Source organism: Epinephelus lanceolatus, chromosome 11, assembly GCF_041903045.1.
Source record: "Epinephelus lanceolatus isolate andai-2023 chromosome 11, ASM4190304v1, whole genome shotgun sequence".
Classification (NCBI taxonomy): domain Eukaryota; kingdom Metazoa; phylum Chordata; class Actinopteri; order Perciformes; family Serranidae; genus Epinephelus; species Epinephelus lanceolatus.
The window spans coordinates 14,086,299-14,107,325 of NC_135744.1; the positions used below are offsets into that span (position 1 = coordinate 14,086,299).

General features: G+C 40.8%; 1 protein-coding gene and 1 long non-coding RNA gene across 15 annotated transcripts in view; both read right to left on the reverse strand.

Annotated features, from left to right (window-relative positions):
• The window catches only part of ncam1a (neural cell adhesion molecule 1a), a 412,400-nt gene extending 397,710 nt beyond the window's left edge, over positions 1-14,690 (reverse strand). For 13 of the 14 annotated variants that reach the window (XM_033644659.2, XM_078172300.1, XM_078172294.1 and 10 more), the window contains exon 1: positions 14,479-14,675. In XM_033644659.2, coding sequence (XP_033500550.1) covers positions 14,479-14,530 — 52 coding nt within the window. In that variant the 5' untranslated portion in view covers positions 14,531-14,675. Of the gene's footprint in view, positions 1-14,478 lie in introns of all 14 variants that reach the window. The other variant, XM_078172297.1, reaches the window with a different exon arrangement.
• A 3,640-nt stretch (positions 14,691-18,330) lies between these two features.
• On the reverse strand, positions 18,331-20,106 carry LOC117266093 (uncharacterized). Its single transcript, XR_004502471.1, has 3 exons — positions 19,983-20,106; positions 19,835-19,895; positions 18,331-18,551 (listed from the first exon to the last, which is right to left on the reverse strand). It is a non-coding gene; the product is annotated as an uncharacterized LOC117266093 (long non-coding RNA).
• Positions 20,107-21,027: the final 921 nt, after the last annotated feature.

A 21,027-nucleotide genomic window follows, 5' to 3' on the forward strand; every position in this document is an offset into this window, starting at 1 on the left:
TATCCAAGTACAGAGCCCACTGAGAGTCATATGGAGAAATATATTAGCATAGTACACAGTTTGGGGGACATTTTGAGGCAAAGTTTTCGGAGTATATATCCTGAGCTCAGAATAAAAAGCATGGAGGTATAACTCTGTAAAAGAAATATTAGGAAAATAGTAATACTATTATATTCCCTATGTACATAACAAAGTGATAACAAGCTGGTCACAGTATGTTAGCCTTCCTATTTTCACCCTTTGAAACCTGAGCCAATTGGCAACAAGCAATGAAAGGAGAAATGACCAAAAAAATAGCAAGAAATTAGTAAAATGAGAAAAATTAATCAAGAAATAGTAACAAATCACTTAGAAAGAGTGCTTAAAAATTAGAATAATTCTGTGACATAGTTTTAAAATGTAATATTTATAATTATTATAAATATTTTTCCCTAGCTTTTTTCTTTTTCCCCTATTTTTTCATTTTCTAGCTATTTATTTATTTATGTGTTGTTGTTTTTTTAATTTGTGGGACATACTTACCAAGTTCCTCATTGCCTTTTCCCCCAAGAAATCACACCAATTTGCTCAGGGTTCAAAGGTTTAAATACTTGTGAAAGACACCTAAAAGCAGCACAAGAAAACTGATGTTGCTCCAGGTTTCAAAAGGTTAAGTTATAAATTATGCATCAATTATAAAACAGGATTTGTACCTGCTCTGAGTGGGTGACGGTCACTCGAGTTAAAGTATTCTATTTTCTGTTAAATAGCCTGCGCTTGTATTCAGTAGGTATAAATACCAGACTGCATCACTTAAACACGATCTAACCCCTCAGTCCTTTTATTCTGAAGGTCAGAGGTCCATAACCAAAGTCTGATCCTTCCCATGAATGCATCTCGACTGTGCAATCCTCAAAATATAATTTTTGCTAGCAGTTTATCTGTGTAAATGGATTGCCATACTGAGTGCACATCATGCTAATCTGAGCACACAAATTAGGAAATTAATAATTAATCTATAACAACATGCTTGGTATAGTAACCCTTCATTTGGCTCGCACAGATCTCTACATCAATATTTTTTTCTACCACGTGATGCTCAAGAGGCAGTATACTCAATTATTAAGAAGTGGCTTATGATGTAGATTAGATTTTCATTTGTGAGTGGTGAATCCTGACAGATCTGATGCAGAACACATAGGAATAAAATAATCTCTGTTTCCTTGGAGGACATCAATTGAAATGTTCACTATATTACATAACCTAATAAAATGAACATTAAAAACTTAAAGGCTGTAAAGTTGCCTGATCTAGATCAGAGACTCCAAGTAAACAAGCCCAAGGATCTGACCAAGCGTGTGATGCCCTCTTTAAATCCTTGACACTTTCTAATACTCGATTCTACAGACACACTTTGCTTGCTGCTCAGAGAGCACGGACTTCTGCTGCTCAGCCCTACAGGTGTTAAATGCAGTGCAGTTCACTTTGTTTCCGTTGTGGCAACAGCCCCTCCCTCTCAGCACCTAGATGGTGTTGCCCTGCAACCACCTGCTACCAACCCAACACAAAAACACCATCTATTTTGATCAGTCTGACCTCATCAATGTTCTCATGCGATTTCCATATGGGCGGCGGCAGCGGGGCTCCACTTATATGCAGCTCCCATATTAGATTGTGGGCAGGATTTTACCCGTTAATTAGATGATATTTGACACACCAGTTTGATCAAACGGTCCGCAGAGTCTGTGCTGCATCCGCTGTCAGATCAACAGCTCTTAGATGTGTCTCTGCGTTTCCTCTTGTTTCCATAGCGTAACCTCACAGCAGCTCTAACGGCGTTATAAACACACAGAACTGACTGCACTGCTTTTAAAACACATCCATACACGGTTGTAATTGCTAAAATTGCATATTTGCCTCCTTTACCTAGCAACACAACACCAAAGTGTATCACCTCATTTAAGTCCTTTGTTGTTTCTCCATTACAGAAAAGAATAGTCCCCCATTAAAGGACCATTACCCACAAACACAAAGCTATATTCTTTTATTTTACCAGAAATGAAAAAGCTCACAGTTACTATTTAATATGTTTTCTCTCCAGCTGAATCCACTAGTTGGTCTCGAGCCTGTCGTTTCTGCACACACAGCTATTTGAATGCACAGCAAGGCTGCTTAAAACCAACTCTCCACGTCTTGAATAAGAATTGTGAACTCAGCTTCCACATTACTTACTGTATAGTGGCCACGTTTTCATTAAGATTAGACGAAACCTTGAGACAGGATATAAAATATCTGTGACTATGCAGCTTGGGAAAACAGTTTTGAGTGTGTGCCACCTGAGCTTGTGAACCGTATGCAGTGAAATAAGTCATTCTGGACTTTTGCTGGCATGGTCTGAAAACACTACGGAGCCACAGAGGATGCTCGCCTCAAGAATGTGCTCACTGACAATTGTGCCAATTTAGAAAGTAAACAAGTCCTCAGAACACTGCACATGCTGCATATCTCGCCTTGTTCCCAGCTCCCAGAAGACGCACTTGTTTTTTTTTTTTTTCGTTTTTTTTTTTGTTTTGTTTTGTTTTTTTGTTCTTCACACAAAGGCTGAGGCGGCACGGCACCTGAGGAAGCCAGCCAATCACACAGTCCCTGGGATGAGCTAAGTGCCATTGCTAGGCATTACATCATGATGGTGAGTCACTCCTGGGGCGCAAGAATCAGTAAAACACATGCCCAAATACACTATGGCCTTGTCTCACCATGTCAGCTCAGCAAAAGTAAAGTGACATGATAACTCCTGATTTCAGCAAATGCATAAGAGGCCTGGTCTGTCTTTGTGCTCATAACGTGCATCAAATAAACTCTGGTTTCACTGAGGCAAGAATAATCCTCCAGTTGGTCTCCGAGCTCCAGCAGTTAAATTGTGTCAGACAACTTTAGCTCAGGTAAACTGTGCAAGTGCCAAGAAATCCCAGCAAGTGATACTGAGACGATGCTGAGTTTATAAAGGTGGAGTGTCAAAGCATAGAGTATGTATGCACTAACACAGAATACCCACGCTGCACGAAGCCACCTACACTTCCCTGAATATCAGTGGCGGCCAACAAATAGAGAGCACACGTGTGGCGTCTCCCCAAGCTTTATTTTTATTTTCAGCTTGTTTTTTTCACACATTTTGACGTGAATGAGTATAATTATTGCAAACTAATTATATACTCAGTATAATGCATACTAAGACACTATGTTGGATCCTCCTGTCCTAATGGGCATTATCCCAGCTTTGCTATACACGTTGGCTGCAGTCCATTTGGCAAATTTCTCAGCAAGGGCGGGTAAACATATTTTAATGGAGTGCATGCTGCAAACCAACCGATGTGTTGGCTAGCTAATCACAAATTCATCCTATAAATTGGCATATACTTGGGACACTTGGGACATATGTAACAGGTGACATTACTTGTAAAAAGGTAGAAAGGGTTAATATCAGGTAGGGCAACAATATAAACTTGTTAAGCTACTGTATGATGTTCTGAAATCAGTCAGACCCAACTAAGACTTTTGAATAGAAGAGCAATATCCATTCAATTAGGATTCATACTCATACACCACACACACCACAGTTCGTATGATATCCGACAAATTAGCGGCCAACGAATGACGTTACATACTTAATGTTAAAGTTCACGTGCCGAACACACAACTCCAGCTGAAAGTCCTGTGTTTTGTGACCCATTCATCACCCCAACCTGCCTCCTTACAAGACCGCTCGGGACCGCTTCCTTGTTTAGCACCATTAGTGCATTGGTTACATGATCACAGCCTTCCAAAATACGTACATAATGCACAAATTATTGGCTCGTGATTACTCATGATCGAATCAGATTTGGCTGTTCGATACAAATATTCAACTGTTCATTCCTTTTTTTTTCTCCATATAGGGTTTGAAAAGAGTTCAGAGGGATGTCCGGAGTGGCAGGACATTCAGGTAATACAGCTGAAAGGCCAAGTTGAACCTCAGAGCTAATGCATGCCAACTACCATAAGGGTACGGTCACACATGAGCAAAATGAACATTGGCAAAATTGTTAATTTACATTCAGTACAATCAAAGAGAGGAATAAAAATTTGCTTCAAGTGGTAAAGCAAATTTTCATCTTTCATCTCAGCTGACTGAGGGGTCTCTGACTAATGATTCAAATCTTCAACTTTCAGGGGGCAGCCCCAATACTTGCTGCACATGCCACTCGTTCAGGCAGCATTAGCAGCACGTACAGTGCTACATTCTGTGAATTCAACATGGACCAGCACTGTGTCGGTTGAGGTTTGCAATGCACTCACTAATTCATTGCATCTCTTTACCCCACATCCATTGAATGCAAGCACAAAGACAACAGGATAAATAAGTGATTACTTGAGCAGCCAATCAAAGGCTCAAACAACAAGAAAGCCCTCGTTGGCTTCCCTGAAGACGCAGCAGTGTGCCTTTAGGTAAATATGTAACGTTAAAAGAAGCTGGGGCTCATAAACATAATGGCAACAGGTCCGAATGAAAAGTGATGAGATTATCAAGCAAAGCAAAAAGACATTCACTGAGAAAAGAGCAACTATTTCAAAGACTAAGACACAATCACAATGAATTGTGTGGAAAAAACATCACTGCATGCATCTTAAATGAGCAACAATTATCCCTGTAGACACCAGGTGTACAAGAAAATGAGCTGCCTCTCCAGGTGGTTTGAAAAAGTAGGATTTCAGAAGAGAAAATCCTCCTCCTTGAAGACAAATAAAGCAGGTGTGATATCAGCTAGGCTGCTGAAATCCTGGAACAAACTGCCTGAGAATGTCTTACACTTTTACTTCAATGAGTCCCTAAGCTGCAGCACTAGTGAAGTAGCCAGAAACGATACAGACCTGGCATTCTCCATCTCAGTAAAACAACTACGAACATTGCGGATGAGCTGGGGTGACAGATTCGTTACCCGGCAAGTCAGCGTAGCTGATGCGCGCCAAAGATGGATAACGAAGTCCGAACACGCTCAAATATTAATTCCACAGGTGGTGACTACAGCTAAATGTTTCATGCAGTTCTGCTGCATAATAAACACAGCTCAAATCAAACACCACCAGCGAAAGTGGCAATATGAGTCACATCTGTCTAATCCTTTTCTAGATAAACCGTGGAGTAGTCAGTGATGGGGACCGTGGTGTGAATGAATTCAGCATATATTTATTTCAGGGGGAAAAAAAAACATCTCATATCTAAGGTGATGTTGAACCCATGGTTTTTAGCAGCCTAAATATCTAAAGAACAGACACGGACATAGACGCTCTGTTCATACTTTACTGGGTGTGTGCTTAAGCCCAAGTGTCCACATGTGTGTGTGTGCACATACCTTGCAATGGGCCAAAATGCTTATCAAAAGAGACACTGTGACCTGGTGGTAGCGCTCCAGGAAAACTCAGGGTATCACAACAATCACTGACTTTTCACACATCAGTATGTCATGGCACCTGTAGCACACACAGGACGTGCAATACAGACAGACATAGCAAAGGTGCTGAAGCCAGGGTGTGCCAAACCACCGGTTCAAGATGTGACGCTGGGAAATAGGACAGCGTGTGAAGATGCCGCCTGTGTGCAGGCTTACATTGCAAACAATGGGTGTTTTGAAGCATGTAATACACAGCTGGTATGTGATGCCCTTTAGTCTTGTTATGGTAAATTGCATTTCCTGCCAATTTCAACAGTCTCGCACAGGAAAACTGCGAGACTTAGCCACATATCAGTATGCATTTTACACTTGGCTTTGCAGGAGATAACGCCCGCAGCTGACAACCATATGCAGTAAGTGTGTGCCTAAGTGTTGAAGCATCGGCATCAAAAATCTCGCGGTGACACATGGGTGACATTGCTGTCTTCTCTCATCACTCAAAAGCTTAGTTGAACAAAGGGACAATCAAGCAAAACCTCCTACTTTCTGCACTTGTGACTCATGAAAGAAAGATTGCCAGTAATCCATCATTAAGAATGCAAATCATTCAGTGCTGCCGTGCATATGTGTGATCCCTGATAAAGGTTACTGCAGCTCAAGTGCAGGGTTTTTTATCTTAAGGTGTTGTCTATCCAAGCATGTCTAAATTTATGGTGTGTTTGAAAGAAGTGAACTGTTCAGTAAAGGAATGTAAAAACATCAGTTTTCTCGCTGGAGTATTAACGCAAGACAACTCAGAAGTGTCTTTGACTTTCACAGACAGAAATACCATCTGTTCACCAGTGCCAGTCCTGGGGGAAGTGAGTTAGAATAGTGACAGACTATAAATAACACTGGGCCCCATGCTAACAATAAAGAATACTGGAACATCGATACAAACAGTATCTATTCCAAATAAAATCGGTGCTTGTAGTTCTCCAGGCAGTTCAAGGAGGACAGGGACATCATGCTGGGATTCTGTTACGCAGAAAAGTAGTCCACCGTCACCTTGGGCATCCTCACCAGACTTGGCAGCCTCACTTAAAACAGAGCCCAGGAAAAAAAAAAATGCAATAGTGCCTGCCAAAGCAGCACAGATCAGCAGTGCTGATGTAGAGAACATGGGGAGGTTAGGATAAAGGACTCTGCTGAGTGTCACAGCAGACAAGTGTCCATCCACCATCACCTTCCATATTCTCCATGAGCAGCGTGGCTATTAGCCTGAAGGCACCAGCAGCTTCAAAGACTGTTTTGAATCAGAACCACTCCAGGAGACGTTTTACCTTGCTGAATGCGATCGTGGGGCACAATCGCATCAAGCACAGTTTTTTTCTGAATCCATTAGAAGCAGATACTGGTTCACCCAGCTGAGACACATTAGTCTTCTTTGAAGAGAACTGAAAAGTTATTCAGTATGAGAGCCAAGTTCAGTTCAACCAGGGGAAACGACCACAACATGGAGGGTCTGACAGCTTTCAGTAAGTGTGACAATTTCTACATTTTGTAAATTGAACGGCTCATCAGACTGCAAGACCATTGTGCTGATCTTTAACGACAAAGACTGACAACTAAAGAAGTCATACTAGTTTTGATCACAGCAGGTCACTAGAAGTTACTAAAACTGACCAAAGATTACTGTCATAACCAGCCATGGTTTGCATTTAATTAAAAAGATTTTAAAAAGTTTTTTATGAGAGCGGTGTGTAGGATTTGGTGGCATCTAGCAGTGAGGACTGCACATTGCAACCAGGTGAAGCTTTTCCAGGTTGCCATGAGAGAACTTGGTTAGAATTCCTTCAGGAGATTTTAATAGGGAGCCGAATTATCTGCAGAGGTCTCTTCCTCTCCAAAACAAACGGACCAAGGGATCAAAACCAGTAAAGACACTGAATAAAGCAGTTTAACGTTAAAAATCAGTGTTTTTCTGAAGCTGTTTGGTTTGTTACAGAAAAGGCTGCTAGCCCAGCACCTGCTAATGTGTGCTCAAGTTTTTTCTCTGACATTCAGAAGGTTTTTACGAGGAGCCGAATTATCCGCAGAGCTCTCTTCCTCTTTAAAACAAACAGACCAGGTGATTTAACCCAGTAAAAACCCTGAATAAAGTAGTTTCACATTAAAAATTTGTGTTTTTCCAAGGCTTTTTGGCTCGTCCGAGAGGGACTGCTAACTATGGTGGCCGACACAAAAACGCAAATGGTCCTATCTATAGCCAGTGTTTGGTTTGTCCATTCTGGGCTACTGTAGAAACATGGCGGACTCCGTGAACAAGGACCCACTCCCTTCGTAGATACAAACGGCTCATTCTACGGTAACAAAAACACAACAATTCTTATTTTGAGGTGATTATACACTAAAGAAAACATACTTATCACACATCATAATTATATTCCATGAATATAACATATGCTATAACGTTACATATGATAACACAGCATCCAGTTGCTAACTGTTAGCCTACTGTCTTGTTTGTTGCCAGTCACCAGTACTATCTAATGTTAGCATTTACGTTATATCATAAAACTCACACAGCATCCAGTTGCTAATGGCTAACGTTAGCCTACTGTAGCGTAGCCTCTGAAACATTAACGTTATTGTCCTTGTGCGTTTTCACTTACTAGTAATGTAACGCTACTATCTAACATTAGCACTGTAACCTTATTCTAAAACTCATCAGTCATCACTGACTCCGGTTGAGTTTTAAAACTCCGGGGTTGCATTTGACTGTCTTGGTTGTAACATTATATTCGCTCTCCTCTTCCGTGTATCTAACGTTACCTTGCCAACGTCTACGTCTATCATAGATGTAATGAGGATGTAATGGAGGAGGGGGGAGTAAGCCTTTGGAGGGAGGCAGGAGTTGTGGATGTTCAATTTTTTTTTAAGTGTTAGCACTTTTAAGTGTGAAATGCAAGAAAGGTAAGAGTTACTTTAATATGATTGACAGTTGCTCTCAAGCTTAAGTGATCGAGCTGATTGCCTCATATTATTTTCAAAGGAATCATTAGCAGCTATCTTGGTAATTATCAAGTGTAAATGACGGAATAACTTGTGAGCACATCATAAAGTAGATAGGTTTGTAATTATGTTCATGTAGACCACCAATACAGGCCGGATGTTTATCTTAAACTGTCATATGCCACGCTGTGCACTGGGAGAGGCACCGAGTGGAAAAGGCTTTACAGTACTTACACGTAAATCCCACTGATATGAAATGAAATATGAAATGATAGTTTTCAGTTTTACCCTAATTTACTCTCATTTTTAAAGGAACATGAGCATAACGCAAACTATCAGAGTGCCAATTGTACAGCTACTTACACAGTGTATATACACTGTATTGAGTTTTGCAAAGTAATGCTGTACTAATGGAGAAAAAAAACACCCTCCAAAGAGTTGGAGGGTTCGGGGAGGCGGGCAGCCCCAATTCTGCATAACAAGCCCATCTACTTTTTTTCTTTTCTTTTTCCCCCTTTCTTTTCCCCCACATTCAATTCTCTATAGGACGCCTTCATTGCTCACACAATGCAAATCACTCATGGTCCCTATTCATGCACTGATTAATATGCAAAGACAGCCCATCCTCATCTAACAGTCAGCAGAGAAGAAATATAACAGCCAGCCGAGTCATTTTGAACTTATCTGTAAGGAACTGTCTGCACTTTTGATTCAGCATAAAGACGCGCTGCGAGATGACATGAATTTATGAAGAATGTATCAAGATCCACAGCCTTATGTTTCATTCTCATTTTTTTTTCTAATTAATTTGACCTTTACATTATGTTTTATCCACAGATCTGTAAACAGCCACTAATGACATCATAAATAGTCTATATCCATGACTCTCTGTGCTACTATGTTCCTTTTTTGTGACAAAACTGTAACTAGTTTTGGGCATATTTTGGGCCATACTTTTAAACAATACACAGACAAAAATGACAGTGAGCAGAATAGGAAGTAAAAGTATATAAAAAAGAATAATGGATGCACATGTGCAGACTGTACATCTGGAAAATCCACCAAACTTGCAGTTATGACTCAATAAGAAGTTACTATTTGATGCTGTCTTTTGCTTTTAACTGTACAGTAGGAACAGTTTGCAGTATATGGCTGAATTCAAAGAGGCTCCAGCTGTAATCTGAGCAACACCTACACTGATGAGAATTTGATCAACATAAGCTATAATAAATTGGTACAAAATGTGTACTTGTCACTTTGAATGCAGCGCGGATCTTGTTGCAACTGCAGAGCAAAGTTCTGAGGATCCAGAATCCCGTTTTACTCAGGGAGCAGACTAAAAACGCCTTATAATTTTCCCTTGTTTGGCTGCTTTTTCCAGTTCCCCTAAGTCAAAAATAGCCTGTATTATTTTCATAGTGGCTTTGAACTCACCACAGCAGTTAAAGTCCCATATGTTAGCCATTTACGAATTGTGTATTTTCTCTCCCTCCAAATGTTAAGCTCAACTTTTTTCTCCTTTTTTTGGGGAGGAGATCAGCTCAGTGCTTGATGCATGAAAACATTGTTTTAGATCTGTAATAGTCCATTAAATGAACGTCACAGTTCACCTCCAAAGCACATGGATCTGCTTTGCTCTTGAACTCAGTGTCTTAGAGGTTCATAAAACTGTATAAATGGCATGGCAGGTGCACAGCTGGGCATTTGAACTAAAGGCAGCATTTGAAAACCACAGCAGGCTGCAGTGGTGGGGGCTTGTTGTTTCAGTTACCTATGGAAAGAAGAAATACAATTGAGGAAGTCTAGTTTGAGTAATAGATTCGTGACTCTGCAGTGTTTTGGCATCTGACAGACTTTCAGAGTGCCTTAAAATACCACGAGGAAGGATCTGCAAATAGGGCTGGGTATTGTTTACAAAATTACAATATCAGTACTAAAACCAATAACCTCAAAGTAATACTGATACCGATAGAGTACTTAACTCCCATGATGTGAATGGAGTTCCAGGTAGTATAACCATACTATCGGACGTTTTGGTGGCATCTTAGCACAGTGATCTGCCGATTCCTTAGAATACACTGCACTCGTCTTCACCACACCACAGACTGTATGGGTTAAACTGGACGTTGAAAGTTGTTTTCTATGGAGAGACTTTTTACACAAACTTCTATTAACAAAATGGTTTCAAGTTTCAATTATAGTCATAAAGCATTTGCTCAATCAATAACAACACCTCTGTTTTCATTCCTTTAAGGTCATTCCGACTGATAATATAATTTCTCTAATACTGTGTTACCGTAAAACCGCAATATTTTCTGAGATGGTTATCGCACTATGAAAATCTCAAACCGTTGCAACCCTACACATGGCTAAAGTTGCCAAATGGTTATTATCAGATTTGACGATAGTGTTTTGAGACCACTTTACAGTTCAGTGTTGGATGTTGGCCGCTGCTGCTGTATTAGCTACTTTTAATCGGGCAGACACTGAAATGACCACTCCCCTGAGAAAAGCGGCTTCTAAGACGGCAGCAAGAGAAACCATGCTGATCTGGGACGGAGGCGGGACGGTCCAGGATCAGACCTTCCGCGCAAAAATGATCAAATGCAGGTATTGTTTGACTGGAAATGTTTCCATACATCTTGGTATGGGGCTACTTGAGAGGAATCGAGTACCGATACCCAGCCCTGTTTAGAACTCTAGAAAGTTATTAGGATGCCAATAATTCTATCGTCCATCTCAACGATCGGTACTCTTGCATTAATTTCATGTTGCCAGGTGATACTGCATTGAATTTCGGCAAAAAGTTTAGCTAGGTTCCACTTTTTGGCCCTCTGTATCAGGACTCCCACTGTGTCAATGAAGGGGTCTCATTTAAATGAATGAGACAGCTGCATATTTTCAAACAGTGCTCATGTCTGTCTGAATACAGTTCACAGCACAAAATAAAAAACACAAACACTCAGTCATATTCAAACATTAGCAGTCACCAAGTATCACCTCTCTGCAAACCATACGCAGAAAAATTCACATCCCTCGAGTTAGGCGCTCTAATTCTCACCCCAGAATTGGTGTGACGAATAGTTTTGTCTCTCTGATTAGCCTCCATCACCTTACACTCTTTCAAGTTGCAGAATGATGACCATGGATATGGTGGATCACTCCAATAGCACAAGGTCAGCACTGGTGATACACACCAGATTCAATCCATCAGGCTGCAGTGTAGACAGAGCAAGACAAGAAAGGCCGCTGTCTGCGTGCACTTCTCAAATCGTATTCTACTTCATTCTGCCATTATTCAATCATTTCTTGGAAGGCGGTGTGGCTCTCCGTCCTAATGTTTGTGACTAGACTCGAAATTTAATTATCACTGAACTGGAACAGGAACTGGAAATCAATAAATGTAATTAAATTCCTCAGCCTTCAAACTGTGTGATACTGTCATTACCCTTTTAATATACCCCGGGCCTATCAAATAATGTGATCAATTTCTTTGAATTTCTCCCCCTATTGCAACGGAGCAAAGCTAAGGCACAGTTGTCTAATTATCTCCCTCTTGGTTCCTTGCACTTTCCCTCCCATATGAGGTGCAGTGAATTGCGTGGGCGTCGGAATATTTCGGTAGGATCATGAATCACATAGAAAAGGGGAAAAAAATACTCAACATATCCCAGGTGTTCTTGGTACCACGCCGCCCCCTACTCAGCTAACAGTGACAGGTTGACACAGTGTTTGGGTGTGAACGGTGGCGAGAAACTGTTGATTTGAAAATGCCTAAAAAATATCATGTAGAACTAAAAAAAAGCCTGTGATTAATTAACGTGTACCAAAGTGCTTATATCAGTTGCATGTGAAGCAAAAGTCTGCAAGACACAAATCTGCAAGCTGACACACACTGTGCCCACATTAACCCATCAAATCCTGATCCATATATAAGGCCAACAGTGCTGGGCAATTTTAGCTTATCACAAATATATTCAAGTTTGTCCACCAGGGGGAACTGACAGGTTTAATTTTTTATCTTAAAATGTCAAGCTCAGTACATGCCTTGGGCATACTGCCTTAATCAATAACACAGGGGCCTTTAGTTTATCCATTTATCGTCTATAAGTTGATCTGTCATTATAACATATTTAAAACTCTCAGATATCAATATCAGCCTCAAAATTCCAGTACAGGTCAGACTTTTTGGCCTGAAAGACGTAAGATAATACAGGAAATGAATTAAGAAATCTGCAGTGGTTCCCAACTGATGGGTCGCGATCCAAAAGTGGGTCGTGGGTCCATTCTGAATGGACCACAAGTGACTCGAGAACGTGTCAAGTTTGTAAAAGACACGCCTCATGTAAGTACAGTAAATCTGGCACAGAGCTTTTATTTTGAAGAGCTGTTATCTGCTGTAGAGTGAGTGACATAAGGGACAGCTACTTGTCAGAGACAGCAAACTAGCTTTAATGTAAAGTAAAGTATGATGCTGAATACATTAAAGACAGTTTGGACCTTGAACTAATGACTAAGGAGAAATCTGGACCCCGTGGAGGGAACCACTGCTTTAGAGTATGGAGGGGAAGAAAATGGTGACATCTAAAGCCAAGGTTAGAATAATCATCCTTGTATATTCTGATTGGGGTAATGTCTGCTAAATGAAAGTGTTATCAAATCAAACTATTTTCCTCTCTCCGAGGACCCCTGGGGGTCCTCAAACTCCACTTGCAGCACGCAGTTGCAGTCTATAGAGAGAGGGGGCAGATGCAGGGAGGGAAGGAGGATGTGAGAAGCGGGAAAGGTGGGGGTTTAGGGGGAAAATGGGTTACCCCAACACCCCCCACCTCCCGCCCTCTATAACCATGGGAGCTCTGGGATTGGATTCTATTGTATACATTGAATGACTATTCAGTCGTCCTCAATGGATGACGAATTTCCTCCCAACCAACCAAATAAAAAAATAAAAAAACACTACGATCAGATCAGCCTGAGCCTGTGTCAACATCATTTTGCGCCTAAAAACGCACTGCGCTAAGTTGGAAACTCCACTGTCCCTTTTGGCACTTAAGAAAAAAGGAAAGAAACAGACGTTATGTCACATAAAGAAGGTCAAAGGCTGGCAACCTATGCGACCAGCCTGGTGTTAAACTCTAAAATCCCACATTGACACATCCGCGCAGAATACTGCTTTCGTGCCAAATCCGATGATGACCAGAGTCGGAATGGTGGACGCGTCTAATCCACCAGCACAGAGTTCAAGCGCGTGAATATGAGAAACAAAAATCTACCACTTATGAAATGTCCCGAAAGCTGTGTTGTTGTTTTTTTTAGTGGAGTGAGACAAAGCATCCCCGCTACCAGTGAGCGACGCTCCGGACACTGCATCCTCGGTGCGTCACGGCTGACCCAGCACAAGTGGGAACGCCGAGCTGGACTTTTGGATGAGGGCACACGGTGTTTACTTGGTGTTATTTGATATTTGAAACGGGGGGACGGTGGCTTACAAGCAGCTACAGAGAGTGTATATCTGCTGGCATGAGGGGACCACAAAAGCGTCCCTGCATCACCAGTCCTGATCTCAGCCAGCATCCACTAACCTTTCCCCGCACACATGAACTCGCGGCTTTAACTTGTATAAAAACGCAGCACATGTGGGTCATTTTCCTCCAACCTAAAATGTGCCTTAACTCAAGACAGTGAGCCAGCCGGACCTGTGATGGCATACTCCTGTGTGCTGCGCGGAGAGATTCAAAAATGCACCGAGGCAAGCGGCTCCCGACCCGAAACTAGAGAGAGAGAACCCCGAAACTGGATGAAAGGCGTCCCGGTTTGTAATCCACGCTGTGTTCCTCTCACACAGATAAAACACTCTCACTTGTTAGAGAAACTTTTTGCACAACGGTGGTGGATTTGTGCAGAGCACCATCTCTAACCCAGCGCCACTGTCCGGAGTCAGTGACAAGGATGCCGCAAGCGGGACCAGAGGATGCTGCTCCGGAATCAGCACAGCTCGGCCTGCATTCCTCACACTGTGCTTTGGCCACAGCCTCCGCTTCACCTAATATGAATAATAAATAAGTCATCTTCTTACCTGCACAGCCAATGAATAGCAATCCCCAGATGAGGTCCCCTATTTGAAGCATTGTAATGTGTCACAGATATTCTCCTTGAAGAAGCAGACGCACTTTAAACAAGCGAGGTGTCTCTACTGAGAGGGGGGGGGGGCAGATATCAGCCTTTCCAGGGACAACAACTGCTACCGGACGGAATTTTGGTCCTTGTCGCTACCCGTGTTCACGGCACAATGAGTGACAAGCAGCAGCCGTAGCACGCACTCACACACACATGTACTCAATAGATACCAACACGAATTACTCCGCCCGGTAGGCAATACCCACACACACACACACACACTCATACAGACACACACACACACCAAGGGGGCGGGCTGAGGTGAATGCAGTAACAAAGTAGTGCGCGGAGCCTGCAGACAGCAGATGGTCACCAGAGGCTCTAATTCGGATTACTGAGTTTACACACCAGCTAACTGAGGTTTAGAAACACATGGAGCAAGACAATTATTCCAAACTGGGGACTAATTAAAAGTGCGAGTCAGATTTTAAAAAATATAATATAAAAAATTAAAATAAAAATATAATTTAATATTATTTCAACAGATGACAGATACCACCAAACCTCTCTTATAAACTATACTGTTAATACATTTTATTTAACCCTTTGTAACCTGAGCAAGTCGGCCTGATTTCTTTTAAAAACGTAGGAAGAGGGCAATGAGCAACGAAAAAAGAAACAACCCCCGCAAAAGAAAGGAAAAAAGAAAGAAATTAGTAAAAAAAAAAAAAAAAAAAAAAAAAGAGAGAGAGAGAGAAAAGTAAAAAATAAGAAAATTAGTCTTTAAAAAAAGTTAAAAACAAACAAGAAAATGACATGGAAAGAATGCTTTAAAATAATTAGAATTGTGTAACATAATTTTAAAATATAATAATTATTATTAACAATAATAATAATAATAATAATAATAATAATAATAATAATAATGCAGTTTCCCCCTGCTTTTATTCTTTATAAGTTTATTCATTTATGTTTTTTATTGTTTATTTATTTGTTTGGAACATTTCTTACCAAGTTGCTCATTGATTTTTTCCCCCATATTTTTTAAAAGAAATCACACCAATTTGCTCTGGCTTCAAAGGTTTAAATTAAAAAAGAATTTAGATTTTAAAAAAAAAGTTTAATTTTTTTTTTTTATTTTTTTTATTTTTTTTTTTTTAAAAAGGCATCTGAAAGCAGCTCCAGAAAAATGATTTTGGGTTAAATAAACCTGGGTTCATAGGTCTTTTATTTCCAAATGATTTAATGAAAGTCTTCATCCGAGAAGTGGCGGAAGTGAAATGTTTAAATGTACTCCATGGATGGGGTTAATTGTAACAGGCAGTGTCAGTTGTAACACTTGCTGGAAAAGTGTCTAACACAATTAATTCAATACAATTCTATCTAGATACTATAGGTCTCCATCTACATCAGGAGAAGGATAGGTATCTGTACAGGTATCCATCCATCTGTAAGTCCATCATCCATATTCAGTGGCTGGACCAATAGCTGTACACAGATTGGGTAACCTGGATCCACATGCCAAAATATGAGTATTGAATGTATGACTGTTGACAAGACTGTCAAACTGTGTCAGTATGATACCTGACAAATTAAAAATACAAAGTATACTTCATTTAATTAAGGACATGAGTTCAAACTGAACGGAAGTTTGAAGTACGAAAATAGAGAACATGCGCTATAGGTGGTTTAGTTGTAACACCGCATTACTGTTAACCCTGCTGTGTGGACATTTTATCAAGCCTAGCTAACACTTGCTGGGAGTTGCATAGTTCAAAGTGATTTAGGTAACAAGACAGTTATTATGATGATATATGGTTGGATTCTGTGACTCACACAGACAGCTCAGTAATCGAAAAAACAGGCATGACAAAAGGAATGTATTTAAATCGGCTGAAAACACTCTGTCACTGAACTCAGCTGAAACATGTCCGATCTCTGCGGAATTTAGCAGGTCACTGTTTGGCACTATTGTGGTCAAGTGGTCAGAAGCACGGAAGAATTGACCCTTTGTAACCACTTAAAAAGTCTATGTTACAATTTACCCCACATTAGGCTGTGCCCTGCCTCGCATTTTCAAGTGGGCACCGCCTCTGTGTGGAGCCGCAAAACAAAATTTGAGCCTTATAATGAAGGGAACAGCCTATTGAATCTAAATCACCCTACACTAATGGTCTAAATGAGCAGTCATTTATATGTTTTAATACAAGGTGGCTACTTTGCAGGGCCCTGTTTATGATTATTTGGTACTTTAACATTGCAGAGCTGGCAGTGAAAGCAAACAAATCTGTTATTCCAAGACTTTTACTTTTTGGATTTGGCATTCATAGCTAACCAGCTGGGAAGACTCAAGACTGGACCCTGATGTTAAGGTTTGGCAAAATTTTGAGGAAAAAGTCTCAGGCAGTAGATGAATTACGTACATTTTAGTTGTTTAAATCTTAAAACATTTTTTCATTTGGTATGTAAAGCCTATCTTTACATTTTTACAGTTGGAGAATGCTGGAACTTCTTTAGGCCCACGACACTGACAAATGAAAATGTCAAGAAAAATAACTGTCATTTCCATATATATGTATTTTTTTGTCAAAGCCACAGTGAGCCACTGTAGAGGGGCTAAAGAGCCACATGTGGCTCTGGAGCCACAGGTTGCCTACCCCTGCCCTACCCGCTTGGCACATGGAAGAAGTTTCAGTTGGTTGCAATGTTGCAACCTCACCACTAGATGCCAACAAATCTTACACACTGAACCTTTAAAGAAGCAGAACAAATTGGGAACACAAATTAAAATGTTATCACCTTGTGACAGGGGCGTAAATATAGACAGTGCAACCACTGCAGTTGCACAGGGGCCCCATGAGTGGTGGCCCTCCAACAATGCGTCAAAAATAACTCATATTAAAGATATACTGTGCAGGATTTTCCCACAAAAGCAATGTATAGACACATACAGAAGTAATCCCTCTAAATTTTAATCTTGGGCCAGTTGAAGTGTGTGGTGCAGAGACTGTGACCTCCGCCTTTATTTTCTGTGCTCGGGACTTTTATGGGCGTGTACCCCCACAGTGCCTAGGTGAGGTCAGGAATTTTAAAAAGGTAGCAGTCAGGTGCCAGACTGTAATCAGCAGCCATTTGGAGGTTGGCTTTTACTTCAGTTTTGCTGGCAAGCATTTACAAACAGTAATAAACAATCGTGCATAGTATACTTTAAGATAGAAATCAGTGCCAATACATGTAACCTTGGAAATGCAAACCTATTTCTATTTCTCTTATACTGCACAAATTATGATGACTTAAGAGAGCTTATATTCAGTGAAATGGCTCGTCTAAATCCTGACACTTTTGGGTGCTCAGATGACCGAAAGCTAAAATGGCTGGTTAATTTTAATGTGTTTAAGTTTGCCAATTTTGTCACTAAAGCCTGGCAGAGGAAGCAAGAGTGTCTGTTTAACTAGTGTTTCTTTTGATCTTTCTTTCAGTTTTACATTATAAATACCTTTGTGAGTGATCCACAAATTGGTCTTCCAAAATGATGATCTGATTATATATGATGCTTTTGTTGCTGTGTTTCATTTTCTCTCCTTTTAATCCTTCTGAATTTATGTTTGCTGGAATCTGATCCCAGCTTATGTTGAATTTATGGCGTCTTATAAGCTCATGGGGGCTGGGCATAACTGCTTGCATGGCACAAAATTAAAGATTAATTATTTAATCAATTCATTCCTTTCTCTAGCCAATAACGAAATTATATGCCTATTCCAAATAAACTTTAAAAACGACAAATATACAACTTCTCTATTAAATCTTTTATATTTTCTTCTGTATCTTGTCATATACAGATATGCAGTAATGATTGCTGGCTGATAAGTATATAAGATAAGTATCTGTCATGACCATATGTAATAAAAGATAGAGGACATGAAAGCTCCCCAAAAGTGAAGCCAAAATATCTTGATCGCCCCCTGGTGGCTGGCTGCAGGATGGGTCATATTCCCCACCCCTTCAATGTAAGTGGATGGGACATGGGCCACACTAAAAAAAAAAAAGAAATCAAAGTACACATCAAATAAATGTTTTTTTCCCAAAAGATGTTTTTTTTGTCATTTAAGGTAGTTCTTATCACCCTGATGTTTGCTCAAGTGTTAATTTTTTTGAAAAGGTCCGTTTAATTAGTTATTTGATGCTTTGAAAGGGGGGTTGACATTGTGATTGACAGCTGTGTGTGCCAATGATGCTGCTCGGGATTGGGTCTGATGGCAGGAACTCAATACTTCAAATATGGCCACTGTGCACACTCTGGCTCCAAATGCCGTCACCATGCAAGATGGCAGCAGCTGTATCTGGGATTTTTGGCTTCATTTTTGTACAATGGAAGGAAGTGGAGACGCATTGTCCTTCTTCATATACTGTTATTAGTCACGAGTGACAAACTGAGAACATCTGCAAGCCAAGTGAGCATAATAATAATAATACATTTTATTTATCGAGCCCTTTTCATGGTACTCAAAGACACTTTACACTGGTTAAAAATGATCACAAAAAGATGACATGATGGGTTTTAATGAGTGATTTGAATCAGGAGAGGTCAGTGTGTCTAATGTGTCTGGGGTGGGACTTGGGAGTTCCAGAGGTAGACGGCGGCTATGGAGAAGGTTCCGTCGCCCCAGGCCACTGCTAACTAGCATGCACTGGGGCCTGTCATAACAACCTTGCACCCCTGCCTTATGAAGTTATTATGGCAAACTTACTTACACATCTAGCCAATAGTGGGCAATATTAACATTCATTTGAGGTTGTGTTTGTGTCCACCAGATGAATGCTGAGTTCATATTCTCGATCCTTTCAGGTCTGATTTAATATCCGCCAACTCAACTATGTTCTCTAGTTGCTAAATTTGTCTGTCTGCTGTTTGGTGCTGGGCAGGTGGTTTTACAGTGAGCAGTCAACCAGAGACGAGTACCACCAGTGTTAGCAGATAACAGTACTTCAAAAATTCACTGGCCTACACTCCTCTTGGTATTTGAAGGGGCCAACTGATTTGACTAACTCAGACTGATTGAGCCTCATATGCACTTCAGCTGAACTTTAGAACTTATTAAGCCGATAGTGCAGACACTCTACGAAGGTAACGCTTCCAGTATGGCGAGGTGGAATAATTATGTTGTCCCAGCAGTGAGAGGTGTAGAAAGAAAAGTCCAAACATTCACTTGGTTGCTTTATGGGCTGCATACAATTAACTTAACCTACAAGCAGATGTGTAGTAAAATAACTTTTTCTATTTAGCTCTTAATAAGTACGAATATATAATTGCCAACCTGGGCCGCTGTTCTGCTGTGCTGTCCGCTGTCTGCAGTCGGCCATTTGGTTCTCGTGATGCTGGGGAAGGCACAACAAGTTCTAAATCAGTTTTAAACTTCTAGGTAGCATTAGCACCCCACTTAAAATATCTTTATTTTCACTTACTTTAAGTAAACTTCAAGTTAAATGTCCAACATATGATACGTCGTGTGAAAAATTCAGTCACGTCTGTGTGTTGTTCTTCAGTAGTACGAGCCATTCCTCACCAGGTGCCCTCGGTGTGTTCCCCTGCCCTGCACACCTGTGGCTCATTCACTCATCAGCCCTCCCTGCTGCCCGCCTCACCATCTGCACCTCATTAAGTCCTTATCAGAGCTGCTAGGTGTGGAGCTATTGTTTAGATTAAACTGCTGGGAAAAGTGACATCCTCTCCTCAACATAATTTGCTCTGTCATCAGAAGCTAGTCGTAAATTTGATTGATCATTGACATTGGAGGTAGCCTGCGGGTGTTGGGATTGTAATGAGGTCCAAATTTAGATTCTATTAAGCACTTCATAGCAGGGGTAAACAAGTCTGCAACATATTTGTGATGATCAAAAAAAAAAAAACTGAAGGTAGCAGCTAAGTGAGGAAATATACAGTTCAAAGGTGGTTTCTGACGGGGTGGGGTATAGGACCTATTGCAGACCGGCCAATCATAGTGTAGCATCAGCCAGCTTCAGCCATGGTCTGATACCAGGCTCGTTCAGAGGCCGTTTACACGTTGCCGGCTATTTTCATAAACGGACATTTCACCGTCTCTGTTTTCAAAAAGATCTTCGTTTATACTTACCCATGTATATATACACAAGAGCATGCCAAACCTGTAGGTGGCAGTGTAACGAGAAGCTCAAGCCTTCCATGTATCCATTGTCACCATAGCAACATAGGTCGCACTTTTGACACAGGCGCAAGTTCTGGTGCATACTGTGACGTCGGCTGCCTATAACTCCGTTTATCTCCGTTTATCTCAGTTTACATGCAAACGCGCAACCGGAGTTTTCCAAAATCTCCACTCTGGCCGGAGTTTTTAGAAAGACTCGTTTCCAGAGGAGAAATCTCTGTTTGCGTGTAAACAAAGGGCACAAACGAAGGAAGATGTCTCCGTTTATCAAAATCACCGTGTACGTGTAAACGGCTTCTCAAGATGAACTGTGTCTCATCTGGAAA